The sequence below is a fragment of the Pelecanus crispus genome, chromosome 5, assembly GCF_030463565.1.
Source record: "Pelecanus crispus isolate bPelCri1 chromosome 5, bPelCri1.pri, whole genome shotgun sequence".
Taxonomy (NCBI): domain Eukaryota; kingdom Metazoa; phylum Chordata; class Aves; order Pelecaniformes; family Pelecanidae; genus Pelecanus; species Pelecanus crispus.
The window spans coordinates 50,307,452-50,319,997 of record NC_134647.1 but is presented as its reverse complement, the minus strand read 5'-3'; the positions used below and the strand labels follow the sequence as shown (position 1 = coordinate 50,319,997).

General features: G+C 38.7%; 1 protein-coding gene across 1 annotated transcript in view; it reads left to right on the top strand.

The window, feature by feature from the left end:
- Positions 1–12,546, top strand: part of HMCN1 (hemicentin 1) — a 213,424-nt gene that overhangs the window by 92,445 nt on the left and 108,433 nt on the right. Inside the window, exons 18-23 of the mRNA XM_075710119.1 lie at positions 1,028–1,155; positions 3,167–3,311; positions 4,843–4,955; positions 6,993–7,152; positions 8,001–8,175; positions 10,662–10,789. Of these exons, the coding sequence (XP_075566234.1) occupies positions 1,028–1,155; positions 3,167–3,311; positions 4,843–4,955; positions 6,993–7,152; positions 8,001–8,175; positions 10,662–10,789 (849 nt within the window). The remainder of the gene's footprint in view (positions 1–1,027; positions 1,156–3,166; positions 3,312–4,842; positions 4,956–6,992; positions 7,153–8,000; positions 8,176–10,661; positions 10,790–12,546) is intronic.

The window sequence follows — 12,546 nt, the reverse complement described above, 5'->3', positions numbered from 1 at the left end:
GATGAATGCTAATGATGGGGTTTCTGCCATTTAATTAATCTTAAAAAAAAAAAAAAAAAAAAGCAGCAATGAACTTGTTTAGGTCAGTGTGTTGATATAACTGGAAAGGAATCTTGGTGATCCACAAAGCCAGTAAGTGTCTAGCTTTGACAGTAGCTGTGCTATTAAGGAGTTGTTTATTATCTCAGTTGGACAATTGGCAATAAAAGGAAAAATAATGGAATGTGTACATTTGCGGGAGGATAAGAATGGAGTCCATCTGCCATCAAAGAAACCATTTGTTAACTTAATACATGTGGTGGAAATGCTAGTAGTGTTTGATAGACAACATGTTTTTACCTGTTTAAAAGCATTATTTAATCCCCATTATTTAAAATTAATTTATAAAGCATGTGCACAGGAGTGCTTTCTGTTGGCTCTTTACAGAGTGTGCAGAATTTTCTGCCAGGCTGTTGACCTCTATTCTAATCCCTTACAATTTTATGCCCAAAGGAAATTACCACTTATTTTTTGTCCTTGCCAAACCTGCTACTTTTGTTCTTCGGTATTTTGCCCAAGTAAGGAAAAATGATATATCAACTTGGTATCCAGGGTAACCTGAGTTTTCAAGGAAATGCTGGATTGGATCCAATTTCAGCTGGACAACATCTTCCATTTGCTGGTATTCCTTAGTCTTAGGATCGTTGTACATGTATTTTTTTCTGCCTGTATCGTTGATATTTCTGATACCAGAACCCCATCTGGTATTTTTTGTTGTAAAATTAAGTATGTTGGAACTTTCATGCTTTTTGTTGAAAGCTACATTTTTTTTTTTTACCCCTTTTTTTCCCCTTTCTGTTTAAATCATATAGTTTTCATTGTAGGAAATGTTTCTTACTCTATATTTATATAGTACCTTGCACAAGGAGACCTTTGTGTGAAGCTGCTGCAAGTAGCATCAGTGACAGGACTAATAATAAAAATTCAAATGTAATACGTTACACGAATATATTAAAGATTCCTAATAATTTATTTTCTTTTGTTCAAGTTACACCTCTGATTGGAGTAAGTCCAGCCACAGCCAATGTAATTGAGGGGCAGCAGCTCACTTTGCCATGTGTACTGCTTGCTGGAAACCCTATTCCAGACCGGAGGTGGATTAAAAACAGTATGGTGGTAAGACTGTTTTGTTTCCTGTAAGACATATTGGCAGAGAAAATCTACAACTGACATTTCAAGCCATGATAACAACTTGGTTTAATTTACAAAAGTTGATGTACAAATATACTGATAGATTTTATGCTTGCAAATAAAGATGCTTCATGTGATTGGACTGACTCACTGGAAACGAGGATCCAGTGTCATTGAGGTGAATTACAGCAGACAGTCACCACTCAGCAGGAGCTGCTGCCTCCTTAGGAGAAGCCAGTTGGCTGTATTTGTATGGCATAGATGCTTCTGAGTTTCTACAGGCGCTGTCTTTTGGAGTACAGCCATTCCCCCAAGAAATGGTAGTTTATTACTGTTCAAAATACAGAAGTGGAAGTGTGGCATTCTGATATTATGCCTCACTCTGATCACTGTCCACGCTAGGAAATTTCTAACTCTGAAGGGAGATCAGGGAATAGGAGATGGTAGTGGAGGATGCAAAGGTCTAGAAAAGAACTTGCAACCAAAGTATTTGTGAATTGTCCTTTTATCTTCTACTTTTATCTTCTACTTTACTTACTTGCAAAGCAGTTTTATGTATTCTCTTTAGCTCCTGAATTTCAGCCTTAGGCTCTGAATATAGGAATGCTAGTGGAATACCCCACCAGAATGACAAAAGTGCTGGAATTTAAACCCTGGTAACTGAAAATCATTTTTTTCCCTATTTTTTTAAATCTAAAGATACAAGAAATTTTCTCTAGATTTAGGGGTTTTTAGCTTCATGACTTTTAATGTTGCTGATGGGATAAGATAAATGTCAGCATCCCTGCACATTTCATAGTGGTGCACTTCTCAGAGCAGGAAACCATGTATGTTTTTTTCCCCCTTGAGAGCATACCATTGCCAAGTTATAACTCCTGCAGACAGAAAGGTGGTGTAGACACTGCACCTAGGTTAATTGTCTGGGTGATGTTTCATTTCTTTTAGTAGTAGCCAAATTACTGTCTTCAGCTTCCCTTTGAAGCCCTGCTTTTTATCTTGTTTGCTAATTTCTCCCTAAAGCCCTTTCTCCACAGCTGTAATTAAAAAAAATGATAGCAATATTTTTTTTATTTATTGTCACCAAGCAGAACCCTGGCACTACTTGACCATTTGCTTGCTAGAATTTTCTGCTCAATTTTTGAATCACTGGGAATCATTGGACTTCTCTTTAGACTGTGTAAGTGCAAGTAGCACAGGCTGCAACTTCTGTGAGAAATACTGGCAGAATCCTCCTTGTTGAGTTGCTAATTAGTCTGTGTAGTAGTGCTAGTTTCCTGTAATTGTAAACTCACAGCAAAAGCTACACTCCAAGGAAAGTGTTAGAGTAAGTTATATTTAGAGAAGAATGCAGCTTTTTATGAGCACGGCATGACTGGAACAATTTTGCATTCTAACAGCATTTCTGTAAGGCAAGTCTATGTTGCTGAGCTCATGGAATTTTTTTTGTTGTTGTTGTTGCTATAGGATATATACCTTTTAAAAAATTTCTTTTGTGAAAGCTGTAACTTTTCTTATCTTTCACAATTATGTACTTCAGAGCTGGTTTCTACTTGAGGGATATATCAAGTTAGAAGGTTTTGACAACCAGAAAAGAAAAAGGATCTGTTTGTGGAAGAACAAGTCATTGCACTCGTCAAGAGCTGATCTGTGATCAAATTGGGTTACTGGAATAACCAATAAAAAATAGAGTAAAATAATTCAGCTAAGTTCGTTTTCACTTCAGTGCACAATTATAAGCATGAGTGGTAGTGCAGCAGAGCAGAGTTGCTGTTGCAGACCTTAATCTCACTCCAGCAGTAAATATGAGGTGCTACCAAAATTCTTATTTAAAATTAGCTTTTTATGAAACATGGAAGGTAGGAAAAGATCTAGTAAAATTCTCCATGAACATATAGTTTTTAAGAATGTGAAATAGTTGAGTAAAGCCATGCTGCATGCCAAAGTAAATATTATCAAGTATCTTCTTCAGTAAAACATTACATCACTCTTTTGGCAGCTGGTTCCCAATCCCTACATTAATGTTCGCAGTGATGGAAGCCTGCACCTTGAAAGAGTTCGGCTGCAGGATGGCGGTGATTATACCTGCATGGCAAGTAATGTTGCTGGGACAAGCAACAAAACTACTACTGTTAATGTGTATGGTAAGGAACACTGTCTTATTGCTTTTGTGCTGTATGCAAGATGAGAGTGCATTGCTTACTAACAGGAGCTCTCACTAGAGCTTTTTTGTTACAATTATACTAATTTCTCCAATTTCCTCATTTGTAATGATGTTACTTTGTAAAGTAACATGGTGGGAAATTGGATCCACTGCCCAGGAAAGAAGGATCGAGACTGCTTTTAAAAGAAAATAAAAATAACACCATTTTGTGATCGTAAGAGATCCTCACTTTTAAAGATCCACAAAGGTTGGGCTGTGCAGTCTTCATCTCCAGCTTTATTAACAAAACAGATGCAAGTGGAAGTTTACTGGAAAACCATGAAAAGCGCTGTCTGGGGTTTCATTACTGATGTGAGGAAGCACAGCTCATGGGAGAATTAATATTAAAATGAATTATGAGTTTGGCAAAATGTGTTTGTTTTTTGGGGGGTGTCCCCCTGCCCTTTTTTTTCTTTAATTAAAACATACCAAAAATTACACTGACAGCAAGACAAAGTGTTAGCATTGTGGTAACCCATCTGTATTTCAGCTGAGGATACTTGTAATAACTCTGTGTGGGGTCACAACCACTTCATGGTTTACAGCCTGAAATTCTCTCATGTGTTAAATTAATCTATTTTAAGCTTCACTGAAGGTGCTGGAACATCCTTTTATCTTAAGAATAGCTATTATTTTTTAATACAGGCAAGTACTCAGTGTCTGATAAGGTCTTCCATGTCAACGCTAGCTTTTTTTTAATATTTCAGAACTTGAGAACAGAAAGTAATATATTTGTATGGCTTTAGAATGATCAAGTTTTTGGTATTATAGCCTTAAATCTGATCTTTTTTTCTGTGGGTAATTCAAAACCAGCTCACTTAAGTAGGGGAACTGGGGTTCTTGTTATCTCTTATTACTGATTTTGTGAAGTGATCTGGTATTTTTATTCAAGTTCTGTCAGTCAGTCAGTCCCTGCAGAAACCATTACTGCAGTTAGCACAGCTTTGTAGCATTTATAACAAATATTAAATAAGCTTGGAGTGTGATCAGTTCTTCACTCTTATATCTGTTCTGTTCAAAATGTTGTCTGTTGATGGAAATTGATTCAGCACCAAAAATATTGAACCCATTCTCATGAAAGGTGCTGTATAAGTTGAATCATGTACAGTATCATTTCGGGAAACTAGGCCTAAAATGTTGTCAGAGGATATTGTGACAAAGATTTTCTGAAATGATTGCAATCAACTATGTGAAATATCTACAGTTAGTTTAAAACTCCAGGTACCTAATGCAATGATCAACCTATGGCTGACGTGCTTTTTTATGAACAAGTATTTATTCTGTCATGAAAGACTGGACAGTGGAGGAGAAAGTGTCATTGTCAATGTTAGGGTTCAGAGAAGAGGCCGAAAATTTCCAAACCCTGCTGTCTGTATGAAGTAGTAATTGAATATAGGGATTTTATTGTAAGAGTTGTGCCATGGTTTGAAATCTGTCTTCTGCATGTGTTTAGTGTTTGCATTTATTTTTAGTTCTGCCTGTTATTCAACATGGACAGCAGATATTTAGTACCATTGAAGGAATCCCAGTAACGTTACCGTGCAAAGCAAGTGGAGTTCCTAAGCCATCTATTGTCTGGTCCAAGGTAATTTCTCATCTTTGAGCTGTTCATGGTGAAAGATGGATTGAACGCATCATTTAGTTGTCATAAAAAGTACATGCAAGAAACGCGGCCAAAAGCCTCAGTTGTGAGGGACCTGGAAATCTCTATCTGTTCGTATCTGCTTTTGTTTCTTAGAGCAGTTCTTTCTGGCCATGGTCCAGCCATAGATCAATGTTCTGTTCTTCGGAAGGGCTTTGGTTATTGCTGTATCTTTGTTTTGAACACTTTAGAAATTGTTCATATTCCTGTTACGAGTTGATAATTTGAGATTAGGCAACCTGCCAGGCTGAAAGTTCATTTTTGTTTTGGAGCCTTACTTTTAAGATTAAATTTTCCTCTAGGTAAAGTGTGTCTAATAATGGCATTCTGGGGTTAACCATCTATGACTTTTCAATCATGTCCTTGACAAGATGTTTTGACATCAGAAATCAATGTCAAAATTAACCAGTTGAAAACTTGAATTTTTTAAAAAAAATTGGGGTCTGTAAAAAGTATCAAGTATTCTGCATAAGAATCCCTGTACTTCTGCTGTTGTTACTGCTTAGACAGTGCCACTCAAGGAGTGTGAAAAGTTAGTTGAAGTTAGTTAATTTGTATGGATGGAATTTTGGGGCCAGGCTTCTTAGTTAATTGAATATATTTTGTCCATCTCAGCCATAAACAATAAAAGCAGTACTGAAATGTAAATTCAAATATTGCTCCGTTTAGTCAGACTGCCTGCAAATTGTTTGGTCTACAGAACTGCATTAAAGAGCATGAAACATATTTCACAGTGAAAAATCTGACCCAGTGTTATATTAAAAATATAGCAGTTTTCATATGAACGGATCACAGGAATGGGGTAAGCTAAGGGAGATGCTACAGGAACTAACATAGAACACAGAATCGTTTAGGTTGGAAAAGACCTTTAAGATCATCCACTCCAACCATTAACCTAATGCTACCAAGTCCACCACTAAACCGATTAAGGCTAGAGTAGTAATTTCATGTTTCCTGGCTTGGTGGCTGGATTATTTTTTAATGAAAGTGAAAACTAGGAGTCATTAAGGTTGGAAAGGATCTCCAAGATCATCAATCCAACCATCAACCCAACACCACCATGCCCACTAAACCATGTCCCAAAGTGCCACGTCTACCCGTTTTTTGAACACTTGGCCTTGTTGAACCTCATACAGTTGGCCTCAGCCCAGTGATCCAGCCTGTCCAGATCACTCTGCAGGGCCATCCTACCCTCCAGCAGATCAACACTCCCACCCAACTTGGTGTCATCTGCAAACTTACTGAGGGTGCACTCAATCCCCTCATCCAGATCGTTGATAAAGATATTAAACAGAACTGGCCCCAAAACAGAGTCCTGGGGAACACTGCTTGTGACCAGTCGCCAACTGGATTCAACTCCATTCACTACAACTCTCTGGGCTCAGCCATCCAGACAGTTAATTCACCCAGCGAAGAGTACACCTGCCTAGGCCATGAGCTGCCAGCTTCCCAAGGAGAATGCTGTGGGAGACAGTGTCAAAGGCTTTACTAAAGTCCAGGTAGATGACATCCACAGCCTTTCCTTCATCCGCTAGGTGGGTCACCAGGTCACAGAAGGAGATCAGGTTGGTCAGGCAGGATCTGCCTTTCATGAATCCATGCTGGCTGGGCCTAATCCCCTGGTTGACCTGCACATGCCTGTTGAGCGTACTCAAGATGAACTGCTCCATAATCTTTGCTGGTACTGAGGTCAGGCTGACAGACCTGTAGTTTCCTGGCTCCTCCTTCTGGCCCTTCTTGTATAGATGGGTGTCACATTGGCAAGCCTCCAGTCATCAGGGACCTCCCCTGTTAACCAGGACTGCTGATAGATGATGGAAAGTGGCATTTTTATATTCCTTTAATTGTTTTTATGTTTTCATTAGATTTTATTCTATCTCTGTAAGCTTCAGCTTTTATTGAATTAAATGATTGTAATTTTTTTTTATTTTAGAACATCCAGGTGCTGTGGACTATTTTTTTTTCCCCTTCTTTCCACAGAAAGGAGAAGTAATTCTTTCCAGCAATGTGAAATTTTCTGCAGGGTCTGATGGAAGTCTGTATGTAGTTTCACCAGGGGGTGAAGAGACGGGGGAATATTTGTGCACTGCAACCAATGCTGCTGGTTATGCTACACGGAAAGTCCAGCTGACTGTCTATGGTATGTATGAGCTAAAATCAAATATAGTGTCACTGTCTTTCTCCCCCCATTGCATTCTACTTTAGACGGTAAAACCCACTCAGTGGATTGTGAACTAGTATATCCACAGTGCAAATGGGATTTAAGCTAATCTCTAATTAGTGCTTTTGACTTTGTCATAGATCACTGGATCCTATAATAGCCAATTTTAGAAATTCGTGATACTGAAAGGCCTATATCCTTTAGCTGTTAAAATTGTCTTAAAACCTCCTGATACCTGTTACCTTGAGCTTGTGGACTAGGATCTTGGTCTGATCATTTAATCTTTTATGGAAGTGAATAGGAGTACCTGTATAGGAATACAGGAAGTACCTGTATAGGAATAGAAGTCCCTGCTGATAGAAGAATGAAGATCCATTAATCCCATTGGTCCCAAAGCTTCACACCATCTCCCAATATTATCAAAACTTTAATCTAGATGCAGGCTTGCTTTGCAAGGCTTTTATGGCTTGTAGCTGTTGGTGATGTAATGTAACATAGTTCAGGTATTGGTTGCAAACTACCTATGCAATAGAGAGCTCAGCATATGCATGAACTACATATATATGTTGCTGTCCAGCTTTTTGGGTAGATAGCGCAGTCTTGATGGTATTTGTGGTATTGCATGTAGGCATCAGGCAGAATCTGAGGTACAGGCACTGTACGTCAGTATTATAGTGATTTATGTCTATTGCAGACATGCATTAAAAATAGAATTGTAATGTTATATACCTCATAAAAACCAGATATTTAACCTGAAGTAAAATTGGTGTCACATTTCTACAAATACGTATATTCATTGCAGCTTCTTAATATGTTCCACGTTATAGTGAAACCTAGAGTATCAAGGCCTGGAGACCAGCAAGGAAATGCATATGATAAACCCATAGAGATCTCGGTAATTGCAGGGGAAGATGTCACACTCCCATGTGAAGTAAAGAGCTTGCCACCCCCCATAATTACATGGGCCAAGGAAATGCAGCTCATATCTCCATTCTCTCCAAGGTAACAATGTTTGATGAAAACAAATGAAAAGTGAAATTGCATCTAAGCTTTCAAGATTTTGGAAGGGGATATAATTTCTAATTGCCACAGGATCAATCAGAAGGTATTAAGTTGTCCTGCATGAGGACCCTGTTTTACTATGTCTTGAAACTCTCTTTCCCCAAACACGTGTATGTCTCTTTCTGGATACTAAGACCATGCATCATTGTACAGCTTCCATTCCAGTGCGTGTTTATATGCAATCTCAGGAGGCCAAGATGAAAGAGACCCTGTTATATTTGTACTGCGGTGGTGCCCAGAGACACATAATCTGTGCCTGATTATAAATGTTTAGAAACTGTTTTTCTTTTCTTAAGCACTTCATATTTATGCTCAGGGGAGCAGTGTCTGTTATTCATATGAAGTCTGGGCTGCCAGTAGAATACAGATGATGATAAATGTTTGGGAGTGCTTATAAAGGCTCATTACTTGCTGTGTTTTGGATCCAAAAACTCTCCAGATATTCTTGAACATGTGAAAACATAGCTAAATAATCATAAAAATATTGGGTTGACAGCCTTAGAGAATGAAGAGTTGGGGACTGTCTTGTATGCAGCATGGGCCACAATGTTGGAGTTATTCCTTATTATTTTAGTATGGTACAAAATAGGAGAGGAAATGTGTAGGTGATTATTTTTCTGTATGTTCCAGTTGAAGTGCCAGGTACTGTCACGGGGCATGCTTGTGCTTTCTAGTCTTCAAGATACCTCAGAAGGGGTAAAGGCTACAGCTGTATTCATAAACCAGGAAATGGTAATGCTGCCCAAATGCACATTGTAGCGATGGCTGTGCCTGTTGTCTAGTGTCTCTAACTGATCCAAGTGGAAGGAATCAGCCAGTGTCTGAACTGAATTAAGGAATCATACAGACCTGAAGGCGAGCTTCTTTCCCTTGTGGCCAAATCTGCACCTCAGAGACACCCATTCCAGTGAGTCTGCAACAGCCTCAGCAACTAATAGCTGCTGGGCCAGCATATTTGGTGAAGGAGGCTTGTGCACAGAGACTTGATTTGTTGTTAGTAATCTGTGTGGAATTTTCCGCTGTCTTGTGAGCACGTGGTATGCACTAACAAATCCTCATTCTTGATCCCTTACTTGTCCTCATTTTACTTCAGGAGACATTGATAAATTAGGCTACTTGCTCATGGCTGTTGTGGAGAGATCTAAGTTGTCCAGAGTAGCAAAAGTCCAGCTCAGTCCATTCCATAAAATTGTTTACAGATGTCAGCAAAAGTTAAAGAGTTAGTCCAAACAAAATTGTTTGAGACCACCCAAAGATGATGTTAGAAATCTGACCAGTAAACAAGAGAAGAGTGAAATCAGAAATGAAGAAACTTTTGTCAGAAAGCAAATGTAGTTAGCGGACAAAGTAGTGGAAGATAAGTTGCCCTAGCAATCTGTCTTTTGGGGGTTATTTTTAAAAAAAAAAAAAAAGTTAGGAAAGATATGGGCAACAGAGGAGGAATCATAATACCAGACAGATTTGGGTGGCCTGGAGGAAGTGCACTTCACTTTCTTTCTGTTCATCTCTCCGGAACATTGCAATCCCAAAATTCACCATTTATGCCCATATTTGTCCTAAATTATGCCCACATTGTCCTAATTAGACAGTGCCAGAGAAAGGAAGACAGATGATACCACCAATTCCCACCAACTTTGCCTAAATTCCGTATATAACCTTGAGTGCTAGAGTTGAATTTCTTCTTGTCAATTCTTAGCTGTCATTTTTTCTTTCCTCCTCATTTATTTTCCCTATCTCTATTACTTTTGACTTCTACATAAGAAGATTTTGGCTTAGCTGCCCAATGTATCTTGTAATGTTACAGGCCTGTGACCAGAACTGTGGTAAAATTTAATGCTGTGTAGTTAACTATTTACTGATGAATAATGACAATTTCTATAAACACCAGAACTGGCAGTTTTGAAACAGGAATACTCTTCAGAATCCCCTCTTCAATCTTGAATCAATGTAACATCTTTTTTTGCCAGGATGAAGTAGCATAAGAAGTTGTTTAGCTTTCTGACTCCGCTCACCTGGGCTGAGCAAAAATTTTTGACAGGAGATTGAAGAGCTCCATTTCTCTACCTGTTGGTTTATGTTGTGGGTTGGGTTTTTTGTTGTTGTTGTTTGTTTTTTGTTTGGTTGTTTTTTTTTCATTTCTAGAAACAAGACAGATTTTAATGTGTCCTGTAAGTTGCTAGAACCAAATTTTGTAATTTGGATCTTATATTTTAGATATTTGCTGTGTATTCTGAAGGTAGTGACTCAGTACTAAGAGTTAGAAAAAACGAGAAAATTTAAGTCGTAGTTTAGTAATATGGCACAGCTCAGTGTGCCCTGTAGAATGGTGTTATTTTAGCTTGTAGCAATCATTACCAATGTCTAAGTAGAGGTCATTCACCTTTCAATACATGTTTATACAGTGTATGTGCTTCTTATTTTTCCAGACACACTTTCCTACCCTCAGGGTCAATGAAGATCAGTGAGACACAAGTTTCAGACAGTGGAATGTATATCTGTGTAGCCACAAATATTGCTGGGAATGTGACTCAGTCAGTGAAGCTAAGCGTACATGGTAAGTTTTAACTTAAAGGATAATCATCTGCAAGTTTCTGCATGGAATTCATCATCAAGCAGACCTTTTCAAACATTTTTTCTTATGTGCATTAAATACTATTGACCTTTCAGGTCATATTATCTTCATATGCAAGTTGTTATTGATTTTGTGGAGAGGAAATATTGTATACAAACACACATATATACATACATGCATACACACGCACACCCCTCCCCTTCCTTTAATGTTCCTTAGACTCATGGAAGAATGATAGCACAGTATGACATTTGACTCTTAAGCCAGCCAGAGTTTCAAGAACTGAAAACTTGTTCTAATGCACTTGGATCTTCTCTGTGCAAGAGGTTTCTCAGCAGTAAGTTTGCAAACAGTGGCTGAGAATAGCAAAACGCAGGTGTCAAGTTCCCACCAACTTGATGGGAATTACATATCCAAGCTCTTTTGGTAGTGAATGTCAAAGTTTGCTTGTATACCTGCTCAGGTGGTAGCGGAACCAGTGTGCAACTGTGCCACCTGTGGATAGGCAGCTGCTTCTGTCTTGGTGCACAGCTATATGCATATATATTCTGCTGTACCCACCTTCGCAAACTAATACCTTAACCCATCTTACTGTACTTTCTCTGTTCAAACCAGCACCTCAGCTTGTATGCACCTTCCTCCCCCTCTGTGAAGGTGTCTAGTTGCTCTTGCTGAAGCTAGGACCCATGTCCCCTTCCGTCTCCTTACCATAGATCATCACATTCACACTCCCTTGTTTCTCTCCTACTCTCCCCTTACTGGGGCCCTAGCCACATCTCTTAACCACTTGCACAAGGTCATGTGTTGTTAGCTCCGTGCTCTCTTGTTTATTCCTCCTTACCTGTGTCAGAAACGCAGGCTGTGGCACATGTACCTCCTGCCAGTGCTAAAGCACATAGGAGAGTGGGTGCAGCAGCCATGGCCTGGCACAGCCCAGACGAGGCTGACCAGTAGTAGTTGAGGGTGTATAGATGGCTCATGCAGAGTTTGGAAGTGTTGCTGCCAATGCCCATTGCCAGCACATGTCTTTGAAGTGGACCACATACCACGAATGTACCAGATTGGAACTCCTGCCCCCAGCAGCTCTGAAACCTTCAGACTACACTAATTCAATTACAATGGCTATAACAGACTACTGTCTGGTTCTGTGTGTAGAGAAGTCTGATATCAGTGCACATCTTTGATTATCTGTAATTGTACATTAACAGAGAGCCTGGAAAAAAGGCACTTGTTATTGTTTCAGATATTCTTTATAGGTCTTTTTATTGTCAGTGATCCTTGGAAAGAAAAACATTGTGGCAAGAGAGTTATGTTGGATTTATATTAGTCTTTGGGACCAGCTAAATCTCTTCCAGTCATATTTTATCTCCTTGTCCGAACTCATATTTGGAAGCATGCAAAGATCAGGGATTAGAGGAAAGAAATTAAAATGTCAAAAGGAAAATGTAATTAACTTTATCATAAAGGCTTTTGAACTGTTTTGTGTTATGAAGAGCCAGTTACCCATAGGTCTTAAAATGTACTCAGTATAATAATATTACACTACTCATATGCGAAGTCATGCAGTAGAATTTGAAATGTAGCTTCTTCAAATAAATTTCAAGCAGTAGGGTATCGTATATCCTATCCTATGTAAAGGACATGCAGGCCTGCTTCTTTAGTCACCTGAGAGAATTTGGTTTCAGTGAATAAAGGAGCATATTTTCTAAAATGACAAAAATGGAAAAGAATTTCATAAA